General features: G+C 55.0%; 2 protein-coding genes across 3 annotated transcripts; one reads left to right on the forward strand and one right to left on the reverse strand.

Moving 5' to 3' along the window:
* Positions 1-163: 163 nt before the first annotated feature.
* Positions 164-16,893, forward strand: ENTPD7 (ectonucleoside triphosphate diphosphohydrolase 7). Its single transcript, XM_077823381.1, has 12 exons — positions 164-372; positions 2,575-2,757; positions 5,847-6,052; positions 6,327-6,477; positions 6,920-7,023; positions 7,538-7,594; positions 8,157-8,305; positions 8,388-8,554; positions 10,282-10,606; positions 12,217-12,302; positions 12,424-12,585; positions 13,012-16,893. The coding sequence occupies exons 1-12, from the start codon at positions 365-367 to the stop codon at positions 13,238-13,240; spliced, it is 1,827 nt and encodes a 608-aa protein (XP_077679507.1). The 5' UTR covers positions 164-364; the 3' UTR covers positions 13,241-16,893.
* A 333-nt stretch (positions 16,894-17,226) lies between these two features.
* ATP6V0E2 (ATPase H+ transporting V0 subunit e2) lies at positions 17,227-23,692 on the reverse strand. 2 transcript variants are annotated; one of them, XM_077823383.1, is made up of 4 exons: positions 23,497-23,659; positions 23,353-23,400; positions 18,665-18,816; positions 17,227-18,267 (listed from the first exon to the last, which is right to left on the reverse strand). In XM_077823383.1, the coding sequence occupies exons 1-3, from the start codon at positions 23,598-23,600 to the stop codon at positions 18,723-18,725; spliced, it is 246 nt and encodes an 81-aa protein (XP_077679509.1). In that variant the 5' UTR covers positions 23,601-23,659; the 3' UTR covers positions 17,227-18,267; positions 18,665-18,722. The 2 variants fall into 2 exon arrangements, with proteins under 2 accessions (XP_077679509.1, XP_077679508.1); XM_077823382.1 differs by lacking the exon at positions 17,227-18,267 and adding an exon at positions 22,477-22,742 and having other exon boundaries at positions 18,671-18,816; positions 23,497-23,692.

The raw sequence follows: 23,692 nt of genomic DNA on the forward strand, positions 1-23,692 counted from the left end.
CGCTGTGGGGGCGGGGTTCCGGCGCAGAACAGGGCACTGATTGGGTTTTGGAAAGATGGACAGGTCCAATATGATCCATTCAGAGGACGAACCTTGGGGAGCCCCCCTTTCCTCATTGGCTACTTGCTGTCGCCTTCGTGACGTGGCCGCCGCTGTGCCCGGCGCAGCTCGCGGCGCGGCTGAGAGAAGACGCGCTCGGGACCGGCTGACGGGCGGGGCCCGCGGAGCTTCCTGCCCCTGGCTCGGCGCCCGGCCCGCGCCCACCAGCCCGGCGGGGCGATGCCTCTGCGGCCCGCCGCGGCCCCGGGCCGGGCCAGGGGGGAGGGGAGGTGACGCGCCGCGGCCCGCACCGAGAGCGGGGCCCATGGCCAGGTGAGTGCGGGGGGAGACGGGGGGCCGCGGGGAGACGGGGCGGGGAGACGGGGGGCCGCGGGCCGCCCCCCCCTGCCCCCGCCGACCCTGGGGGGCTGCCCGGCCCCGGGGACACGCCAGCGCCACCAGCGCCGCCCCCGCCGGGCTGCCCGCGGCGCCCCCGGGACTGTGTCGGCGCCAGGCGTGCGGCGGGCTCCCCGCCTCGGCGCTTCCCCAGGGCCGGCCCCGCCGTGGCGCCCGTGCGAGGCCGGGCAGCGCTGGGCGGCTCCTGCGGGCGCTGGGAGCGGGGGCCCGCGGCCGCAGTCGTGGCAGAGCAGCGACCCGGGGCCGGTGTCCTGACCACTGGGCTGTTCTGCCGCCCGCCGGCCGCCCGCCGCCGCTTGGCTTTGCTGGGGCAAGTGGGGGCGGGACGCCCTCTGGGGTTTGCGGTAGCCTAAGAAGAGCCCGGTGCCTGACTGTTCCTCGTGCCTGGCGTCTCTTCTCACCCGCTTCTCGCAGGGCCAGCCGCGCTTTGGGGGTGAGGTTGAGAGGTGGGACCCCTTGGCTTGTGGGCGCAGATGTAGGAAGGTGCGAGCAGTCTTGTTGTAGTCATGTTGGTCCCAGGATGTTAGAGACACGGGGGGGGGGGGCGTGTGCCTTTTGTTGGTCCCACTTCTGTTGCTGAGAGAGATGAGCTTTCCAGCTTACACAGGCAGAGCTCTTCTTCGGGTCTGGGAAATGAACTCAAGGTGCCACAGCTACATACAAGATGGAACAGATTGTTTAGCCTCAGTAGTTAACACACATTTCAAGGTTAAGTGACCAGTTACCATTTCTCCAGTCATGGGTGCCAGGACGGTGGTGGGGAGAGGCTGTGGGAGCTGGTTTACATGGATTACAGATGGTTGTAATGAGCAATCAACACTCTGTCCTATTGCTCAGAAAATGAGTGAAGAGCATGGAGAACAATTACATTACACTAATGCTGCTACTTACTAGAGTCTCCACCTTCCAGCAATTTCCTTAATGCTATTTTCCTTAACAATACTTCTAGAGTAAAATCAGAGTCCGCACTTACATTTTAGAGCACTTTGAAATATTAACTCTTAAACCAGAAGTGTTGCTCTCAGGCAAAACTTCCAGAAAACACCCATGCAGAACGCAGGCAAGGAGCAGCTAATGTGCTGAACGCACAGTCTCCAAAAGCTGCAAAGGCAGGACTCAAACTCGCAGTTAGTGGGTGCTGCTCCAGATTAGTGGTCACCCACTTACTCTGCTGTCCAGGTGCCTGCAAACACTCTGGCTTGCAAGAGCCTCGTCCTGCTTCAAAGGCACAAATGACTTTCTCTAGCTTATCAGTTTTGCTCAAGCCACATTGTAGGTCCAGCATTTCCCCCTGAATAGCTTTAAAAATATTGTTTCCCCAAAGGGGCAGTGGGTGTTTGACAAAAGCTGTGGTCAATCCTGAGCAGGTGATAGCAGGTTGGGGAGAGTCAGAGCCATAGTTTGAGCCCCAGATTTGCAAAAAATTTGATGTCACATGTTTTTTTGGGGAGGAAGGGAAGGGCATCTGTGTCTTGGGAACCCCTTGCTCCAATGTCCTCCTGTTTGGGTTGCTACCCTTACTCCAGCCCCATGAGGCACAGCAAATTTCAAGACCATCCAAGTCAACATTTGGATTTTAGACCACTTAGAAAATTTGGCTATTAAACAATAAGCTAGTCTCAGCCTTAACTATAGTGATGGTAGTGTCCCACTACCTCTCATGAGTGAGCCTCTTATCTCAAGGGTAGCAAGGATCCAATGCTGATGGGGGTGGGTGTGACAGGGAGGAAATTGCAGTGGAAGCTGCAGGGTGGGGTAGGGGAAGAGTTGGGGATTCAATTGGTGTGTATGGGGTTGAAGGAGGAGGTATAGGAGAAATCAGGGTGTTTAAAAAACAAACCAACCCCCAAATCCACACACTAGCATAATGTATAACTGACAGACCATCACACCCCAGTGTGTTATACACCCCTTCCTGCCACCTTAAGGTGTGGACAGTGCTAAGCGCACTGTGGGAGCCAATGGCAGGCTGGACAGTGCATCTGTACTTATGAAGGAGGGCCTGGGGACATTTCTGGTAAGTGAGTAGGAGGCAGTGTGGGCTTGAGGGCCCTGTAGGGTCCTCCAGGTACCTGCTGGCTTTTTGTGCTCTCACTGCTCCCTTCTGTCCTCTTTCAGAATCAGCATTTCCTGCCTGTGCCCAGCATCATGGCATTTCACTGTGCCCCTGGTGAGCCTGTGTCCCCGTCAGCGACTGGCCCTGCTGGGACTCTTTCTTGGAGTCTGTCTCCTGCTACTCATGGCAGCCACAGATCTGCGCAATTGGGGCTCCTCTCCCCCCCCAGACAAGCAGTTTGAGAGGTGAGCGAGCCCTGGGTTTGAGTCTTTTCTCTGTACCTGGCAAAGGAAGAGGAGCTTGGCATCATGGGCATTTCAGAAATGTGGTGAAATGACAAATTGGTGGGACACTGTATGACTTAGAATTAGATTATACAGGCAGGACAGATTATGCCATGAAGGCAGGGCAGCAGACCAGGACACAGAGAAGATTCTGCAGAATCTAGCAAGAGAGAATTTTTGAGGGGAGAGGGCCACACAGCAGGATCTGTACAGCTACAAATCCTAACCCATAAGAATGTGATTATACATGTCGGGTTAGCAGCCTCCTGCCCGGGGACTGGAGACTGAATGCACGAAGTGGAGAGGGATCAAAGTCTAATGAAACCAGTAATAATGTGTGACTTGGTATAAGCTAGTGAAATGTCTCAGCAGGACAAGGTTTAGAGAAGTCATTTGTTGAAACCTTAAACAACTGCTTCTTGAAACCGCTAGTTCCAGAGCACACAAGGAGAGAGGTTATTCTCACCTTAGTCCCGAGGAACATGCAACAGCTGATTTAAGGAGGCACAGTTGATCTACTAAGCGGTCTTGACAACAATATAATCAAGTTCAGCATCCTCAGGAGACAGAGGGTTGGGACAATAAACTTCAGAAAGGGGGATTTACAATAAAATAAAATAGAGACTCAACAATAAAAAACTAAGGAAATGAAATTCCTTAGACTGCCCAGAAGCTGCTTACACACGTCCCCCTCTGTGTATAGACAACAGCTCATAGTAAATTGTTCAGAGAAACAGAAACATTGTACTAGTGTAGGGAGCTCTGTGTCTTGCTTTCACTCTTTGCTCAGAGCTGTTGCCTTCATCCTCACTAGCAGTACCTCCTCTGGGGTTTATCAGGCAGATGATCCTGCCAGGTGCATGTGTTTGACTTCGTCGCCACTTAGCCCTTTCCTGTTAGACTTCTGAAGAACGGCACAGATGACAGAAATGTTATGCAGTTTACTTCTCATTGGGTGACCCCTGGTGTTGAGTCCCGTATCTTCCCCATAACCTGATGGGTAGCATCTAGCAAGGGAAGTGTGGTGCTTTGCATTCATCCACAGTTCCTCTCCAAGATGACATTGGAATTTAAAGTTAAAAGACCCTTGGTGTTCTGCTTGGAGTGGACTAAATCCTTCAGCAAGTCTACCCAGCTTCTTCTTTCTCCAGACACCAATTCAGTGGACAGTGCTGTTCCCAAGAGTACTATGGATGTCCAACTGCATGTCACATTGTATCTGTCACCTGGCTGGCCTGACACTAGAAGGCAACACTAGGCTGTCGCATCAGCCTGTCTCAGGGGTGTTTCCATCACAGCTATGTGCAAAGCTGCTCTGTGGTCCTCTTCCCCCAACGTCCCCAAGCATCAGTGCTTGCACTGGCTACCAAGGAGGAGTCCTGTTTCAGCCCCTCCACCCTACAGAACTCGTTTCCACGATAGAAAGGCCAAACTCTCCGGCCCCCAAGAAAAGCTTTGTTCTCTCTTGGGGAGTCCTGTATTAGCAGTTGGCCAACCATGGGCACAGGGCTGTGTCCCTAATTGCTGCTCCTGCACGTTGAATGTTGTCTGAAGTTGCCCTTGAAAGAAGGGATTTGCTCCTTTCTGGGTCTGTGTTTCTACGTATGGATTAAAGAAAGCCCTGTGTGGAAAGTTCAGGAGGGGGTGGCATGTGACTGATATGAAACTGCCGTGCTATTGTTGCTCTGGGGGAGCTCCAGGGGTCTCACGTGGCGGGGCTGAGAGGCCAGAGTGAGTCCTGCTGGAGCAGCATCTCCAGAGACACAGGCTCACAAGGTCAGTAATTTTCCCCTCCCTTGTCAGAGTGCCGAGGGCTCTGGCTGTAACACAATTACCCCAGAAGGGCCAGTGAGGCGCCAGCTCTGTGCTGGGCAGTTCCACTTTCAGCACCAGCTTTGGGGCTCAGGGAAGGGCAGGCATGTCCCACAGTGCCACTGTAATTGAGTTGAGGTTGTTTATTGTCCATATTATAGCCACGGGGTCATTGGAGCCTCATGGAAGCGGATGCTCTGGATTGGGTAATGGTGCTGAGCTAGGGCATCCTAATTCTGTTATTCCTTTTACTAATGGAAAGTGAAGCTGCAGCCCCCTGGTTCTGCCCTGACTGCGCACATGTGGGCAGCTAGCATTGCGCTGACTCAGCCAACGGGCACAGCTGCATGTGCAGCCGGAGGGGGGGCTTGCGAGGGAAAGGATCAATCAGCCATATTGATCTCCTGGCCTGAGGATCCAGAAGAGCTCGTCAGTGCCCTGAGGGAGTCTGGAGCTTTCTTGCCACTTTGGAAGCAGAGCTCTGAGGGCAAGTTCTTTGTGCAGCATCAGCAGAGCCTACAGCATAGGCTAATGAGGAGAGAAGGCCCCGTCAGTCTGTGGGTGGTTACACCTGCCCTATGGCCTCTGGAAGGACAGACCAGACATTGTGTGGGGGCAAAGCCCTCCGAAGGTTCGCTGTTAAGTTCATGTCCCCGGACTCTGCCATCAGCCACGGCCAAGCCCCTACAGTGCCCTTGTCTGATGGGTGTATGTGTGTAGGGGGGTGACTCCTCCCTGACTCCTACAATGACTGGTTGATGTTCTGACCCCTGATATTCAGTCCCCCCTCGTAGCCTCCAGCCCCCATGTGGCTGATGCCTAACGGTTGGTGCAAACACTCGGTCCAGTAGACACCTCTCCTGGCTGCTGGGCTGATGGGGGCTGGTGTCTGAGGAACCTGCCCGGCTACAGATGCTGTCAGTGGAATTTCCCCAGCACCACAACTGCCCTGACTTCATGGGATCCCTCCCAGTGCACCCTAGGTGGAACTGAGTCCTTGCTGGCTTGTCCCATCTGCTCTCCATTCTCCTCCCCTGTGCAAGGCCTACCCAGGTCTCACCCTTAGGGAGGCAGAGAGCTACACGTTATCGCAAGGCAGTGTTGCGTGGAACAGGCTGGCTCCCAGCGCTCATGCTAGCCTGATCCTGGTCATGTTCATGTTGCTATGGGGCTGTGCCTTGGGTGGCCCTCTGCTCCTCCTGCCTATTGGGCTGATCTTCCCTCTTCCACTCTCCCAGGTACCTGGCAAGGGTGGGAGACCTGGAAGCTACAGACACAGAGGACTCAACGCTGAACTACGGGGTTGTTGTTGATTGTGGGAGCAGCGGCTCCCGGGTCTTTGTGTATTTCTGGCCACCGCACAATGGGAACCCTCATGACCTGTTGGATGTCAAGCAGATGAGAGACCGGAGCAGCCAGCCCGTTGTCAAGAAAATCAAGCCAGGTCTGTGCCCCCTTCTTCCCTACGCGAACCCAAGCAAGGGTTGGGGATGGATCACTTGCTTTTCCCTTCATGCAGGTGGGGACAGGGCTGGTGAAGGCCATGCAAGTGAAGGAGCTTGTCCACCCTGCAGTCTGGGGCAGTGATCTTGTCCCTTCGCCTCCCTCAGACTGGGGGGGGCAGTCCCTGCGCTGTGTCTAAGTGACAGAGCTTTGCTGCCTTTCTATGTGTGTATGTGACACTGATTTCTTACTTGTTTTCCCCTTTCCCCGTGCAGGGATCTCCGTGCTGGCAACAACTCCTGACCAAGCCAGTCACTACATGCGCCCGCTGCTTAGCTTCGCTGCAGCTCATGTGCCGGTAACGAAGCACAAGGAGACTCCGCTCTACATCCTGTGCACGGCGGGCATGAGGCTGCTGTCTGAGAGGTGAGTGCCCCCCAGTGCACCTTGCTTATGTCACTGGGTTCCACCAGCATTAGGGGCACCCAGTCACTCGGCGAGCCAAGGAGGGCAGGGAGTTTGTGAGAGAACCCTGGTGCCACGAGCAAGGGAGAAAGGCACATGCTGCTCCTGAGACCACCCAGTAGGTGTGCTGGGGGCAGAGAGGATGGCTTGGGGAGCCCAGGTGTGGAGACAGAGGGGAGGCTTCAGGAATCCTGGAAGGGTGTGGATGGGGGTGTTGGAGTCACTGCAGCCTTTGTGATGAGGGGCAACACTTCAGTCTCAAATGAAGTAGCTAAAATCCCAATCCCCTGGCTCCAAACCAGAATGGGCATGTTGAGGGGGATTCATTGTGCCTTAACCCAAAGGGAAGGAGAGTCAGCCATTGGGCAGGATGCTCACTGCCTGTCTCCTGTACCCTCCGCAGACAGCAGGCTGCGATCCTGGAGGACTTGGTGAGGAATGTGCCCCTGGAGTTTGATTTCCTTTTCTCCGAGTCGCAAGCTGAAGTGATCTCAGGGAAGCAGGAAGGTGGTAACAATATCTAGCTCCTCTAATACCTAAACATGTGTTATGAGTAGGGAGCCTGGGGGAGATAAGACTTCACCAGGTGCCTGTAGGAAGAGGCTTGGCTGCTCCCTCCTGGGGAGTGTGGTTCTGGGGGCAGGTGGTGCTAATTATTATTTTCAGGAGGAGGGGCCGGATGCTGGAGTGGGGACAGTGCTGTACAAGCATTGTGGGAGCCCTGGTGCATGCTCTGAGATGGTCTCACTCTGAAGCCAGACAGCATAGGCAGGGTGAAGACGATGGGTCTTTGTACACTTTATTCCCTGCCACTGAGCTGATAGTGCAGACTCACCAATCTGCTGGGCTCTGCGCTCCCTTAGGCCTGATGAAACTATCCTGTCAGATGCTGAAAGAACCCCCCGAGTGCTGGTCCTTCTCCAGTCTAGGGACTGCAGATTCCAAGAGCTAACTCTGGCTCCAGCGTCCCGGCTGCTGCGGGCGCTTTGCCTAATGAACTGGTTTGTGTCCCCCCACCTAGGGGTCTATGCCTGGATTGGGATCAACTTTGTCCTGGGGAGATTCGATCACGAGGAGGGTGAGTCCAGCCAGTACCTGCGTCTCTCTCTAGCCTGTGGGGCTCTGCTGGAGTGAACCCAGCACCCAGAGCAAACCAGGGCCTGGCACGTTGACAGTCCAAGGCAGCAGACCCCGCCACAGGGGAGGGAGAGTCCCTGAGCCTCAGTCAGGTGGGGAGAAGGAGGTAGTAGAGAGCTGGGGGGTCAATAGGGATGGTGGAGCAGGGATGGGAGGGGGCGGGGCAGGGCAGGGCAGTAGAGATGGGATGAGGTGGTGTGTTTGGAGTTGGTGTCTCAGGATGTTGTAGGAGCAGAGGCTTGCAGAAGTGGTGGAATCTCTTTAGTTGCTGTCAGCCATTTATGCCACTTTGTGGAGCTCCCTGCATTAGGCAACAACCAGATGGGATCCTGGCCCCGTCCCTGTCCCCAACACAGTTCAGTTCCCAAGGCCCTGACCTGGTGGGGGAGGGAGGCTGCCATGTGAGATTGGTTCCTGGGACCCTGTCGGTAGCGTGCAGAGCAGGAGGCTGCCCTGTGCACTTTGGTCCCAGGGTCCTGCTAACATACTTCTGTGGGCTGCAGAGGAGGATGCGATGATCACTGTGGCCCTGGGGGGTCAGGCAGAGTCCCTGGTGCGGAAGCGGACGGTGGGGATCCTGGACATGGGTGGTGCCTCCCTGCAAATTGCCTATGAGGTGCCCAGCATAGAGACCTTCTCCTCCCCACAGCAGGTGCGTATCTTGCTGGCAGGGCAGGAAAGCAGCCCTTACGGTCCCCAGGGTTGGCCCTGCTGCTCACCCCTCTCTGCCCTAGGAGGAGGCTGCCAAGAGCCTGCTGGCGGAGTTCAACCTGGGCTGTGATGTGCAGCACACAGAGCATGTGTACCGTGTCTATGTCAGCACCTTCCTGGGCTTTGGGGGCAACTTCGCACGGCAGCGCTACGAGGAGCTTATGCTGAACCAGACTCGTGCCCACAACAGGTAATGCTGCCCCAGGATCAGCAGACCCCCACTGGCACCTGCCTGCAGCGGGGAGTTCCTTGGAGGTCCCAGCCCCTGGAGATGTAGGGCCTGTAACTGGAGGGTGACCTCTGTGAGGTCTAATCTCAGCACTCTCTGCAGAAGCCTAAAGGGTAATGGTGTAAGATGACTGCTTTAAAATGGCCCCTCTTAGTCTGCAGGGCTACTCCTCATGGGTATGCATCGGAGCTGGAGGTCCTGCTGTCTCTGAGTATGTGGAGGCCAGCATGTGGGCAGTCAGGGTTCTACAGGCTCTGCTAACAACCATTGGCCCTGCAGGGCCAGCCCAGCCTGTGCGGGGCTGGGTTCTACGTGCTCCCATGGAGATCAGCCAGGGCTTGTGGGAAAGAATCTCAGCTCCAGCTGGAGGAGCATGCCCAGGGCTCACTGCCCTTGTTTTTATCTGTTTGGGGGACTCCCCAGTGCTCACCCAGGGTACCTACCTGTTCTCATGGGATGCTGTCCTGTTGCATGGGATCTTCCTGAGGGTGATTAGCTGTGGTGTTACCCTCCCTCCAGCCTCCTCTTCTCCAGGCAGCCGACGCCTTGCCTCTCCAGGCCATCCTCTCCTGGGATTGATGCCGGGTGCCTCCCTGCAGCCCATGCCACCTATCTCTGGACCCCACCATGGGCTGGGACGGCACCAGGGCCCTCTGCAGAAGTTGCGGACTGGAGTGGGTATTTGCTTGTTTCAGTCAGGGTGAGATTCTCCAGCAGGTTTAGGCAGATGGGCGATGAGGCAGCAGCTAGTGCAGCTGTATGAACACATGTGGCCCTAGCGCCCAGAGCACAGCGCTGCCCCTCCCAGCTTCCCAGTACCCACTGCCCCCTGGAGGCGGCTGTGCCTCAGTTCCCTCCCCTCCCTCAACCTGGCCTCTCCCACGTCCCCTAGTGGGATGACCCAGCTGCCGGAGCCCACGTCAGCAACTCTTCTCCCGCTCCTTGCTGACCCAGAGTCTCTCTCTCTGATGTTTCTTTCCTGCTCTCCATTTCTCTAGTGCCTGTCTTGGAATGCCATGTGGAGTTGTAGCCAGGGCCAGACACACTCAGTGCCCAGAGCAAACCTCCCTGCCAGAGCTTCAGGGATAGTCTAGTGCCGGTAACCCTGTTTCTGCTGCCGAGGCCTGGGGCTGTGTCCCTCCCATTGGGTGGGCAGGGTGTCCCTCCCATTGGGTGGGCAGGGTGTCCCTCCCATTGGGTGGGCAGGGTGTCCCTTTGCACAGCTGTGTGCTCTTTGCTGTGTGTGTGTGCGTGCCCAAAGGCAATGTGTGCTTGTCAGGTTGGGAGGATCAGCCCAATAGGCAGGAGGAACAGAGGGCCACCCAAGGCACAGCCCCATAGCAACATGGGCATGGCCAGGATCAGGCTAGCATGAGTGCTGGGAGCCAGCCTGATCCACACAACACTGCCTTGCGATAACGTGTAGCGCTCTACCTCCCTAAGGGTGAGACCAGGGTGGGCCTTGCAGGTGTGTCCAGCAGCTTGGGGTGTGTAGCAGTGGGCTGCGCTTGTTGGGGTGTGCCCAGCTGGGCTGGGGGAGGGGGAATGTGGCTCTTAGCAGGGGGTGACTCTGCACTCGGGGATATTCCCAGTGGCCGGGGCAGTGAGCACATGTGCGCCTAGCAGGGGGCACAGCTCTGTCAGTGCAGAGCCCCGTTAATCAGTCTCTTCCCTGGCTCTCGTTCCAGGCTGCAGGGCCAGCAGACGGGGACAAGCGCCGAGACACCCTTTCTGGATCCCTGCCTGCCTGTGGGGCTCGAGGACACAGTAGAAGAGGGTGGCCAGACCCTGCATGTCCGAGGGCGAGGAGACTGGCAGGCCTGTGCACAGCTGCTACACCCTCTGCTGGCAGGGGTCAACGGCAGCCAGGCCTCCCTGACCCACACTTACCAGGCGCCCATTGACTTCAACAACAGTGAGTTCTACGGCTTCTCTGAGTTCTTCTACTGTACTGAGGACGTGCTGCGTCTTGGGGGCCGCTACCGTGCACCCAGCTTCACCCGCGCTGCCCAGGTGAGAACTGCCCTGACCTAATGCCCGGGGGGTGGGGACCGGGTTGCACCTGGATGGCCACTCTGCCCAGGTGAGCACCACCCTGATCCAGGGGATTAGCTGGGGGATGAGCATGTTACTTTGTGCCCAGATTCACTTGTTCCACCCTGACCCTTCTCTAGCTCCTGTGGGGATCCTTCCCTGACAGGATTACTGGCCTGGTGGATGGGGGTAGCAATAGATAGGATTTCTTGATTTTTAGTGAGCCTTCTGGTGCATTCTCATAAACTAGGGAAATGTGGTCTAGATAACGTTACTATAAAGTGGCGCACAACTGGTTGAAAGATTGTGTTTGCTGTCGAACTGGGAGGGCATAGGTATTGGGGTCTGCCCTTCGTCTGGTGCTATTTACAATGTTCATTAATGACTTGGAGCAGAGAGTGTGCTTATAAAATGTGCAGATGATACCAAACTGCGAGGAGGTTGCTGGCACTTTGGAGGACAGGATTAGAATTCAAAATGACTTTGACTAAGTGGAGAATTGGTTTGAATTCAACAAGATGAAATTCAATAAACAAGTGCAAAGTGCTTCATTTAGGAAGGAAAAATGAAATGCACAACCAGGAAATGGGGACTAACTGGCTAGACAGCAATACTGCTGACAAGGATTTGGGGGTTAGAGTGGATCACAGATTGAGAATCTATAATATGCAGTTGCAAAAAAGGCTAATCTCATTCTGGGGTGCATTAACATGGGTGTTGTAAGACGCAGGAGATAATTGTCCTACTTTACCTGGCACTGGTGAAGTCTCAGCTGGAGCACTGTGTCCAATCCTGGGCACTATGGTTGAGGAAAGATGTGGATGAAGTGGAGAGAGTCCAGAGGGGAGCAACAAAAATGACAGGTTTAGAAAGCCTGACCTATGAGGAAAGGGTAAAATAACAATTGTTCTCCATGTCCACTGAAGGGAGGGCAAGAAGTAACGGGCATAATGTGCAGCAAGGGGGATTTAGGTCAGATATTAGGAAAAACTTTCTAACTATCAGGGTAGTTAAGCTCTGGCCTAGGCTTCCAAGGATGGTTGTGGAATCCCCATCACTGGAGGTTTCTAAGAACAGGTTTGACAAATACCTGTCAGGGACGGTCTAGGTCAGTGATCCCCTATGCGGTGCCCGTGGGTGCCGCAGTGCCCGCTGGGGCATTTACATGTGCCCGCCTAGTGAGAAGGGAGCGCTTCTGCCAGGCAACCCGCCTCCGAGGAGCGCGGCCGCTGGACAGCCAGCCACCGAAATGACGCCACTTCTCGGTGGCATTTCAGCAGTGACGCTGCTTGATGACGCCGCTTCTCGGCGGCATTTCAGCGGCTGGTTGTCCGGCGCCCAACACACTCTTCTGGGAACATGAATATGCTATAGCACCCGAAAGGTTGGGGACCACTGGTCTAGGTTTCCTTGGTCCTGCTTCAGTGCAGGGGGCTGGACTTGAGGTCCCTTCCAGCCATACATTTCTGTGATTCTATCTGCTGTGCCGGTGTAACCTTGTGCCCAGTGTCACTGGTGCTGCCCTGTGCCCCGAGGGAGGGGGCACCAGTCTCTCCACTGACAGTGCGCTCTCTCCCTTGCTGCCCCAGGATTACTGCAGCCTGAGCTGGTCAGTGCTGACTCAGCGGTTCCAAGAGGGCCTGTACTCACCACACGCAGACCAGCATCGGGTCAAGTAAGGAGCTTCCCCTCACCACAAGCACAGTTGGGGCTCCTGTCAGTGTGTCTAGCACCAGGGGCTCTCAGAAGCAGGAGGCCTGGTATCTGGTTGACTGTCCCATGTGCTCTGTCTGTAGGTATCAGTGCTTTAAATCTGCCTGGATGTACCAAGTCCTTCATGAGGGTTTCCACTTTCCCCTGGATTACTCCAGCCTGCACACAGCCCAGCTGGTGTACGACCGCGAGGTGCAGTGGACCCTGGGAGCCATTCTCTATAAAACACGGTTTCTGCCACTCAGGTAAAGCAAATTTGAGGTGGGAGCCCAGGGGCTGCCCTGCAGTGCTTGGCCTGCAGAGGGGGATTCATAGATTCCAAGGACCGAAGAGACCATGGTGATCATCTCATCTGAGCTCCTGTATAGCACAGGCCAGATAACGTCCCTACAGTAACTCCTAGAGCAGAGCTTTGAGAAACATCCCATCTTGATTTAAAACTTGTTCCAGCTCGCAGTCACACACCAGCGTGAGCTCCTGGCTACTCCAGTCCCAGCAACGGCATTGTAGGGAGCAGGGCAAAGGCACTGGCTGTAAGGGGAGAGCCTGACCTCTCCCAGCAGGGGGCACTAAGTGCCGGGAGTAAGACAAGGTGCATGTGCTGCATTGCCACCTTTCATGGTAATTCTTCAGTGGCAAGTGCTGACCTCTCTTCCTTTCTCCCCACCTAGGGATCTCCGGCAGGAGAGCAGCCGGCAGGCCCACAGCCCCTGGCTCCGCCTCTCCTTCGTTTACAATCACTATCTCTTCTTCGTCTGCATCCTGGTGGTGCTGCTGGCCATCATCCTCTACCTACTGCGGCTGCGCCGCATTCACAGACGCCAGCTGCGCTCAGCTCCGCTCAACCTGCTGTGGCTGGAAGAGGTGGTGCTGTTGCCAGGTCAGGAACTGGGGCCCTAATGCTGCCACAGCCCAGGAATCCGTCTGAGCCACAATTCAGCCTGCTTCTAGCTCCCAGTTCCAGCATCCGAACTGGAACCTAGGCTCGATGACAAGTGCCCAAAGTCTCCTGTCAGGAGGTCCATCATCTCCCCCTCCTAGAGCCAGAACCAGTGTCCGACAGGTCCCGAGCAGCACAGGACATGGCTCTAGTGCTTGTATTTCTGACCAACACAAAGGCCTGGAGGGGCTTCCTGCTGAGGCAGGAGAGGTGATACCCACTAAGAGGTGGCATCAGCAAGGCAGAGCTAGCACTTCCTACGCATGGAAGTGTAAAGGCAGCACAGTTGTAGCATTTCCTCTGATCTGCTATCTTGCAAACCTGTGGAACTCACTGCAATAAGATATCAGTGAGGCCCACAGTTGGTAGAATTCAGAGGATGACTAGACACTTGAAGGACCAACAAGCACAACTGCGGTTTCCTCTGAAAAGTCAATCCTAAAGGACTTACAGGTGCCTAAGCCAGCTTCTGCCTGTGAAGGAGCAGGGAGCCCTAGCCCCTAAGTCTCTGTCCTTCTGCCCTGTTGGGGACACAGAGGAGCCCCTGCCCCTCCTGTCTTCACAGACAGGCTGCACCCTTTGCTCAGTTTTTCTCTCCAAGGGGACAGGACTGGGACCTGGAACCTTGGCTCTGGCTTTATGTTCAGGCTGTGCCTGCAGCAGTCGGAGAATTGGCTGGAGCTGGCCAGCCAGCATGATGGGCTTCCTTGGGCACTACCGGCCAAGCTGTCACATCAACTCCCTGGAGCCAAAGGGCCAGAGTCCCTCACCTCATCTTATCATAGAATATCAGGGTTGGAAGGGACCTCAGGAGGTCATCTAGTCCAACCCCCTGCTCAAAGCAGGACCAATCCCCAACTAAATTATCCCAGTCAGGGCTTTAAGCCTGACCTTAAAAACTTCTAAGGAAGGAGATTCCACCACCTCCCTAGGTAACCCATTCCAGTGTTTCACCACCCTCCTAGTGAAAAAGTTTTTCCTAATATCCAACCTAAACCTCCCCCACTGCAACTTGAGACCATTACTCCTTGTTCTGTCATCTGCTACCACTGAGAACAGTCTAGATCCATCCTCTTTGGAACCCCCTTTCAGGTAGTTGAAAGCAGCTATCAAATCCCCCCTCATTTTTCTCTTCTGCAGACTAAACAATCCCAGTTCCCTCAGCCTCTCCTCATAAGTCATGTGTTCCAGTCTGCACAGAAGGAGAGGAGTTTGACCCAGCACAAAGGGCTGCGCAGCAGAGAGTCTGTTTCCATTGATGTGTCCTGTTCCCAAGCAATGGGGTGCCTCGTGGTCCATAGGGCATAATGCCCCAGTCTGAGCCATGGGGTCTCTCAATTTCAGACAGGGGTCAGCACTTGGAAACTGCATAATTCTGTGCTGAAATGGGTTTCTTCTCCCTATGCCCCTATCCCAGTCTCAGGGCTTTAAGCCTCTCTCCAGCCCATCTCTGTTTGGTAAAGAGGTGCACAGACCCAATACTGCATCCCTGCAGCTCTCACCCTAAGGAGGGGCGCTGTTATTTCAGATTACATTTGATGTCTTGTAAGGGCTGATAAGACACTGGCTGCAGCAACAGGACTGGAAGGGGAGGCAGTACTTGTCTGTGGGTGGGCAGGGGCCTTCCTCATTCCAACCCTATCCCATGCTCATTTGCTGCCAAATCACTTTCCCTACCAAGGGCAGCAATCCCTCCCCCAGCCAGTGCTGGCTCAACTTGGCCATGGAACCCCTGCTGTAACCTGCCTCCAGAGGTTAGCTCTGGAATTCTTCTGGCTGGGACTGCACTGGGTCTCTGCAGGGGTTCTGAGTCTTCCCCCACAGCCAAGTCCATGTCTTCAGCCTCCAGACCCTGCAGAGACTCCTTTATGGTGCAGGTGGTCAGGCAAAGAGCATGTTGGTGCTCGCCTTCCTCTGCCATGACTAGCAGCTTTTTCCTCTAGCCTAGGGGGTCTTCCCCCGAGCCTCCCAGAGCGGCCAGCTTTCTGTCAGAGCTGCCTCCAGACCTGAAAGCTGCTACCGGTGAGAACGGAGCCTCCGCTACACAACCCCATCTGTGTGTACAGGTGGTAGAGTTCCCGTGGGTGAGCTGGAGGCTGGTCCTGGCAGAAACCACCAGAATCTGAGACATCCTGGACCACAACTGGGTGGATCCCCAAGCGCTTGGTCAGTGCATGGGGCTTTCCACCCTGTGCATACTGCAGCGGGTGGGGGAGGCCTTGTTGCCCCCCTCTTGGGTTTTCTTGAGTGGATCCTGTGAGAGGGTGCTCCCTATCCATCCCAGGCCCTCCGGATCTTTTCCTTAGGCCCCCCCTCCCCTCAATGATCTGAGCCGGCTGCATGTTATGCAGCCAGTTCAATTTCAAACCATGCCAAGGGAACAAGTATACATGCTTGTGCTCCACATGTTTCACTTCCACACCCTCGTGTCCTGCCCTGATATCAAGTGGTGGGACTTGGGAACCTCCCCCAGTGAGCCAGCCTCTATTCCACACTGGTCTCACAGTCCCCCAGGGATATTGAGACCTCCTGGCCCTGGACAAAGTGGCCATATACACCACCAGGAGGATGCTGGATGAGGGGATGCTCTGTGACTGGGACCTATTTCTGGTCCTCCCTAGTCTCATGCATCCAGGCAGAATTCCTCTGGGCAGCACCCACTGGCTCCCTAGACAGGTTTGAGGGTTCTCTGCTCAGTGTCCCCATCTAGAACTCCTCTCCCATCCCTGTTATTCCTTAGTTATCCCCTGTATTCCTTTGGATCCTTGGTCCAGTGGTCCCTCTCAAAAGGCTGAGGGAGGGGCCTTTAGACACAAGTGGTCTTGCACCCACCTGCCTCCTGGAAATTCCAATAAGGCCTCCCCTCCTTGAGGTGGGCTGTACATCCACTGTTTGAACCCCCTTGGATTACTTGAACCCCCCCCACTCCAGTTACTAGAGCAATAAACAATCTATTGACCACCCACAACAGCCTCTTTGTCCATATATGTGCTGGTAACAAGCTCTCGCTGATCATGTCCGTGCTCACTATGGTCTTTGCTGCAGGACCTCTTCCCCTCCATGCTCTGTGGGAAGAGACCCCAGGTGGAAGCTTCACCCAGTCACAGATGCTGTGTCTCACATCAGCTGTTTGCAGCTATCAGCACATGCTGTTGTCCCAGGTGCTCAGCCCAACATGGGTAGCTCTGATCCAGGCTGCACCTGCTGACATGATCACTGCAGAAGGCACAGGCATGAACGGCTGATGCCCAGGGACAGGAACTGCAGTGTTCCACCAATCCCCTTAGAACAGCTAGGAAGGGGAGTAAGAAATCAGAGCAGCACAATGCCTTGCCACCAGGTGTCCTTCAGCTAGGAGGGATAGCTGCCTTCCCCCTTCCCCAACCCAGCAGGGCACAGGCAGGGGCCTGCACCCAAAAGGGGTTACTGAAATCACATAGCCATTGTTATTACGAGATCAAAGTAGACCGAGACACAACTGTGCTCCCACAGCTGTTATGGCAAGGCAGCTGCACTCGGCTGACACCACCTCCACCACACACAGTGTTGTGAAGACCCAGGCTACACACAGAAACAGCACCATGGTACTCAGAAGTAGCAAGAAGGGTAGATTTCAGAGTGGCAGCCATGTTAGTCTGTATTCGCAAAAAGAAAAGGAGGACTTGTGGCATGCATCCGATGAAGTGAGCTGTAGCTCACGAAAGCTTATGCTCAAATAAATTGGTTAGTCTCTAAGGTGCCACTAGTCCTTTTCTTTTTAAGAAGGGTAGAGTATATTCTGCATCCTCCCCGAAACAGTTCCCATCCTAAGTCCAGGCAAGGCCCACATTTCTTCTCCCCTGCAGCAAGGCCAGCTTAGGGGCAGGGGAAGGAAGAGATGCTGCACCTAGGGCTTTTCCTAGACCTTTTGGCAGTGGCAAGGGAGACCAGAGCTGCTGCTGCCAGAGACACTTACTAGAAAAACATTTATTTTCACAACACAAATTTACATACCAAACAAGACAAATAAATACACTGCAGTTAACCAATAACTATGGGAAAGGGAGGGGTAGGCCAGGACACTGCCCAGATTATCAGCACCTGCCCCACAACCAGAACACGCAAGAGGGGGTGGGAGCAGCAACCCTTTGAACAGAGAAGAGCCTGGTGTCTGTGGTACCAGCGCCAGGACCTCTGGGAGGCTCAGGGGGAGGGAAAGAGGAGTCCTCTCCCTCCAGACTGACACAGGAAAGTCCCACCCTGACCTACCCACTCACCATGACTTCTAGCAGAGCACTCCCTCCCCATGTTGGTATCCTATTCCTCAGGACTCGCCCTCCCAGAAATAGTCAACAATGGCCACCAATCAGAACCTATCTTGAAAGCAGCGATGCTGGTCCAGGTACCTCACCCCGAGGGGGCTCAGTATTCAGAGGATGCCTCGGGTTCTGGTTCTCACATGCACAGGCCCAGAGGATAGAGGCTGCCAGGACCAGAAGAGGCCTAAGATTCTATGGCTGGTTTGGGAACAGGTTTTCATGCAACAGGAATCATGAGGATAAACTCAGGTCTCCACTCCCTGCTTTAAGGGCTAAACAGAGGCAAGTGGTGCTGCTCCCAGGGGTCCTTGTATCTGTCCTTTAAGGGAAGGGGTAGGGGTGGTCTTCAGCACCAGCCAATTCCCTGGGAACCAGAGCTCAACCAGCCACCATTTCAGAATCCCTCCCACACTAAGGAGGTGGGACTTTCCTTTGCAGTGCCTGGCTCAGAAAAGGGAGCTTAGGCCCAGCTCTGCTAGGGGAAACCCTACTTCTCAGGGCCCATCTTGGGGTGGGGATCATGCCTCAGACAGGGCTGCACAGGTGGCCCTTTGCTTTTTGGTTCCTCGATGCAGTGGCTCAGGTGTGGCGCTGCAGCTGGTCCGACCTGGGAACCAGCTCTGGCAGGGTCTGGCAGGACAGCACTGGAGGGTGCAGAGGATGGGGCAACATCTGGATTTCAGAAGGAGCTGAGAGAGAGAGGGGGGGGGCAGAAGTTTAGTGCCAAACTCTTTCCCACGAAGGGGACCTAAAGAGCCACCCCAGGGAGAGGGAGACCCACTTACAGGGGAGAAAGGCCCTCTCCTGGCTGAATCCAGGGATCCTCTGTTTGGCTCCAGAACAGAGCACTAACAGGCAGCCGCAAATCACCTTCCCAAGGAGCCACTGACAGAAACCAAACCCAACCAGAAACTGCCCGGGCAGCTGCAGAGTAAAGCACCCCAGCTTGCAAGACTTCATTTTGGTAAAGTAACTCCTGCCCCCATCCCAAACCATGTCAGGGCAGCAGGTCAAGGGAGGGCCCTATACCACAACCCCCCAACTCCCCAAGTCCAGGTGGTTTGTCCCACAGGAGGCTCCATTCACCATGATATATGGGTGCTGATCTCATGTCCTTCCTGGTACCTTCTGAACTGGCAACAGGTCACTCCCACAGGAAGCGCACATACCAGATGGTCTCATTCTTCAGCTGGGGTCCAAACAGGGGGTTTGCCTGAGCCAAGATGGCTATGAGCCAGCTGCAAAGAACAGACAGTGAATGACTCTTTCCCCGTGGAGACCAGCAGGAGCTGTCAGGTACTAAAGAACACCCCAAAGGGAAGGTACTAAGGGGGCACGTGTGGTTCAAACTCAGGGTTTGAATCTGGAGGTGACAAAGAGTGAAGAAGTGTGCTAGGCACCTGAGTAAGAGGCGAGAGGAATTGGAAATTACAGGCTTAGCTACAGCGCTGTAGTGCCATAGTGCAGATGCTTCCCACAGTGACAAGAAGGGGATTCCCCACCACTGTAGGAACTCCACCTCCCCACACAGCGGTAGCTAGGCTGACCGAAGCATTCTTCCAGCATTCAACCTAGCCATGTCTACTCTGGGGGTTAGTTGGCACAGTTATGGTACTCGAGGGTGTGAATTTTTCACACCCCGAACAACACAGCTACGCCAATCTAAATCTTAAGTGTGGACCAGGCCTTGCTATAGCTGGTATTACTGAGACCCTGTGGGTCAATTCACATGACTGGAAGGTTAAAGTCACTGGTTACAACCTCTTATAAAAGACAGAGCGGCTAAAACAGGAGTGTGGGGGAAGTGGCGCTCTACCTCAAAGACACTGTTATTCATAACTCAGAAGCACAGGTTCTTGAAGGTATCCATGTGCTAACTAACAAAGCCCAGGATGGGGTACTGGTGGGGTGTGTTACAGAACATGGAATCAAACCAGAGAACAGGAGAAGTTACTCTTTAGGCACCTGTGTGTAAGGTGTGGGGAAAAAACTGTTGTTGTACAGGGGACTTCCCTGGGGGAGATCTGGCTGTGTGAGCCCTCTAGCATAAGAAAAACTGAGAAAATTGTACGTTTTAGAAACTAACACAGAAGATGTATTGCTCCCAACATGAAGTAACTACTTTGAACCTCAGTAGGATGGATAAAGATTAATCAATCATTGGACTGGAAGTTGGTGGTCACCTAGGAGACTAGTGATCATGATTTGATTATAGTCATTATGGACAGAGGACAGTCCCAACTGGTAATTTTTATCTGTGTCTGTCTGACATAGCTTCAAAAGGGCTAATTTCCCAAATCTGAGGAAAATTTTAGACAGAAAAATGTGAATAAAAATTAAGAGTTTCTTTATGAAGAGCTTAGATGGCCAAAAAACCCACAATTCCATAACCAATAAAGTGGACAACTTTGGCTAAAAGCTTATCCTGGTTCAGTGGGAAAGTGCAGGCAGACATTAGAAATTTATATAAACACACTGGGGGAGAGGGGGAAATGGGGAAAACAGCAATTAATTATGAAGTGTAGAAAACACATAAGGGAAGCTGAAGACTGCGCAAGAAAAAAAATCCATAGCTGGCATGAAGAAGGTACATTAGCAATAAAAGAAATCCTAACAATGATCCAGGCCCATTACTTGAGATGGTAAAAGAGACAGAAGTGTTCAATCAATATTTCTGTTTTTCTGCCCACTGATGTTCATTTTAGTAAGTTTTGCAATATCAGGGAAATTCCAGAAGAGCGCTAATGTGCTAAAAGGGCAAGTGGGATTACCTAGGAAATTACAGGCTGGTTACCTTGACATCAGTCACAGGCAAGCTAATGGAAAAGCTGATACCACCTCAAATCAATGAAGAATTAAAGTTAATGCCAGTCAACATGGTTTTATGGAAAACAGGTTTGTCAAATAAACCCAACTTCATTCTTTGATGAGATTACAAGTTTGATTGATAAATGTAAACACATAGTTGTAATATACTTTGACTTAGTACCACATGACATTCTGATTAAAAAACTGGCACTATACAATATCTGTAGAGTACACATTAAATGGATTAAAAACTGACTGAGAAGTCTGAACAGGCAGTTGTCAATGGGGAATCATCTTCAAATGGAGGCGTTTCTAGCGGGTTTCTGAGGGACCGGTTCTAGGCCGGACACCATTCAATGTTCTTAATCAAAAGCATGGAAGTAAATATAAAAGCACTGCTGATAAATCTGCAGAAGACACTAAGATTGGCAGAATGTACCTCTAGGTACAAGGTGTGCAGGCCATCATGTAGAATAAATACAAAACTAGAGAATTAAAGTGAGCTTAAGTTTGGTTAAAGAAATGTGTTGTAAGAAAGGCCCTGACTAGCAAGTAAAAGAAAGCAAGAGTTATAAGGGCACAAAGAAAGAAGTAGGGAGGACTTCCGGTTCAAAGAATAACTGATGAGATACGGGCATGTTACTAAAAAGAAGGCCTCTGGTGATAGGGGTGACTGCAGATGATTTTAAAGAAGACAAACAATCTGTCTTAAAATGAGCTGACATGGCCCTTCCCAACCCATACCAGTGTTATCTTAAAAGTAAAACCTATGTGAACCCAGGTGCAATGGATAATCTGTTACTTATTGAGCATGTGCATAGTCGTCTAGTCAAGCGAAGGCATCTTCAGTGGCATGATGTAGTTCTTCTAGGCCAGGGGTGGCCAACCTGTGGCTCCGGAGCCCCATGTGGCTCTTCAGAAGTTAACATGCGGCTCCTTGTCTAGGCACCGACTCCGGGGCTGGAGCGACAGGCGCCAACTTCCCAATGTGCCGGGGGGTGCTCACTGCTCAACCCCTGGCTCTGACACAGGCCCTGCCCCCACTCCACCCCTTCCCGCGCCCTGCCCTGAGCCTGCCTTGCCCTTGCTCCTCCCCCCCAGAGCCTCCTGCATGCCACAAAACATCTGATCAGAAGGTGCAGGGAGGGAGGCGGAGGCACTGATTGGAGGGGCTGCCGGTGCGTGGGAAGCATTGGGGAGAGCTTACGAGGGGCTGCTGACATATTACTGTGGCTCTTTGGCAATGTACATTGGTAAATTCTGGCTCCTTCTCAGGATCAGCTGGGCTACCCCGTTCTAGGCCACTGCTGAACAAAACTGGCAGGCATTCTTCGACCTGTGTCACTGTCTGTGTTGCTCTGCGGCTGCACAAAGGGCCGTCACGAATGCCCCAGCGATACTGGTTGGCTGCACAGAGACCTTGCCTGGTCTGGAACCTGTTCAACAGGGACCACTGACGACGTGGCAGGTCAAAACCAGGCAGACAAATTGTGTGGTCAGCGACGAGAGACTGGTTGGGGATTATGACATCCACCTATTCCTCTCGCAGAGTGTTTCTGTCCTAACATCCTGGCCTGGCAGATAAGACCATAATGGGCGACGTGACAGCAAACGTGCAGCTGGTGGTTTAAAAAGGTCATTGTGCAGCGGCAGGCTTGAATTGGCGCGTACTTTCTCCAGTAAATGGCCAGTGGCAACCTTTCATCTGATAAGAGGAAGAGTAATTTTGCTCAGAACTGGAAGCCATGGGAACAGAGTCGGATGCAGGGTGCTGGAGACGATATGCATGGCGGCACGTAACTGCGTAGCCACCAGACTGGTGTGTAGTACTCCACCGCCGAATAGGAGGTGGCAAGAGCTGATGTCTGCAAAGTTGGAGCACGAGCACCCCACGACGAACCTGCTAGTTTGCTAAAAAGATTGTTGTGTGTCTTAACTCTAGTAAGATGAGGCCCTTTTGAAACACAAACCCTTAGATCAGAGGCCCGGTATGAGGCCTAACACCTGAACTAAAGTAATGGTCAAGACTTTGCTAACATAAAGCAAACTTAAGCTGTGAGCCAGAGGCTAGTTCAACCTGCTCAGTTTACCGAAGCCAGGAAGGAGAGGCGAGCTGACTGCAGCGTCAGGAATCTTCGCCAGCAGAAGACACCAGGTACCGACAGGCTCATCTACCCGGCTGAGAGCCGCAGAGCAAGTCAGGGGCGGGTGGGGGCGGACAGGCCCGTTCACAGCCGGAAGAGCAGGTCCCAGCGTCTCACGGGGACGGGGCGGAGCCTCCCCAGCGAAGCGGCGGAGTCTCCGTCTCCTCACGCCCCGCCCGGCGGCCCCGGACCGGGGGGATGTTAGGGCTTTTCTGGGGGCGGGCGGGTCAGACGAACGTCCCTCTGCTCCCACAACTCGACGGATCCCACAGCGCAGGGCCCGGGGGTCCCGCCCGCCAGCGGGGCCGCCCCGAGCCCGGCGAGGGGCCGATGCACCCACCAGCGCCCCCGCCGCCAGCCCCCCGCGCCGCGCCCCCCCCCCGTCGCCAGCCCGCCCGCCCCGAGCCCGGCGAGGGGCCGATGCACCCACCAGCGCCCCCACCGCCAGCCCCCCGCGCCGCGCCCCCCCCCCCGTCGCCAGCCTCCCACCCCCGCCCGCCCCGAGCCCGGCGAGGAGCCGATGCACCCACCAGCGCCCCCACCGCCAGCCCCCCACCCCCGCCCGCCCCGAGCCCGGCGAGGGGCCGATGCACCCACCGCCCGCCCCGAGCCCGGCGAGGGGCCGATGCACCCACCAGCGCCCCCGCCGCCAGCCCCCCGCGCCGCGCCCCCCCCCCGTCGCCAGCCCGCCCGCCCCGAGCCCGGCGAGGGGCCGACGCACCCACCAGCGCCCCCCCTGCCCGCCCCCCGCCCCCGCGCCGCGCCCCCCCCTGCCCGCCCCCCGCCCCCGCGCCGCGCCCCCCCCTGCCCGCCCGCACTCACAAGAGGTAGCAGCAGACGGCGCCGGTGACCAGCATGGTGATGGTGACCCTGCGGAGAGAGAGGCCAGTTAGCGGAGGCGGCGGACCGGACCGGACCGGACCGGAGGGGGGAGGGGCGGCGGCGGCGGCAGCCCCGGGCTCTTACCCGCGGTTGGGCCCCTTGGGCACGAACCAGGGCGCGGCGACGCCCACGAGGCCCCAGAAGGCGGAGAAGAGGATCAGCGGGAGCGCGAAGCTGTGCGCGGTCATGGCGGCCGGGCGAGAGAACCCAGCCTCCTCCGCCCCGCCAGCGCAGCCACCGTAGCGAGCCGCGGCCCCGCCCCCTCGAGACCCATTGGCCC

The sequence above is a fragment of the Eretmochelys imbricata genome, chromosome 7, assembly GCF_965152235.1.
Source record: "Eretmochelys imbricata isolate rEreImb1 chromosome 7, rEreImb1.hap1, whole genome shotgun sequence".
Lineage (NCBI taxonomy): Eukaryota > Metazoa > Chordata > Testudines > Cheloniidae > Eretmochelys > Eretmochelys imbricata.

Excerpts from the sequence above, each read along its gene's own strand:
- ENTPD7 (XM_077823381.1), top strand. Across the intron at positions 10,607-12,216 it reads GCTTCACCCGCGCTGCCCAG|GATTACTGCAGCCTGAGCTG; the intron begins GTGAGAACTGCC and ends TTGCTGCCCCAG. Across the intron at positions 12,586-13,011 it reads ACACGGTTTCTGCCACTCAG|GGATCTCCGGCAGGAGAGCA; the intron begins GTAAAGCAAATT and ends CTCCCCACCTAG.
- ATP6V0E2 (XM_077823382.1), bottom strand. The coding sequence starts at position 23,600 with ATGACCGCGCACAGCTTCGCGCTCCCGCTGATCCTCTTCTCCGCCTTC. Across the intron at positions 23,401-23,496 it reads CCCAAGGGGCCCAACCGCGG|GGTCACCATCACCATGCTGG; the intron begins GTAAGAGCCCGG and ends CTCTCTCCGCAG. Across the intron at positions 22,743-23,352 it reads GCCGTCTGCTGCTACCTCTT|AAAAGCCCTAACATCCCCCC; the intron begins GTGAGTGCGGGC and ends GCCCGCCCCCAG.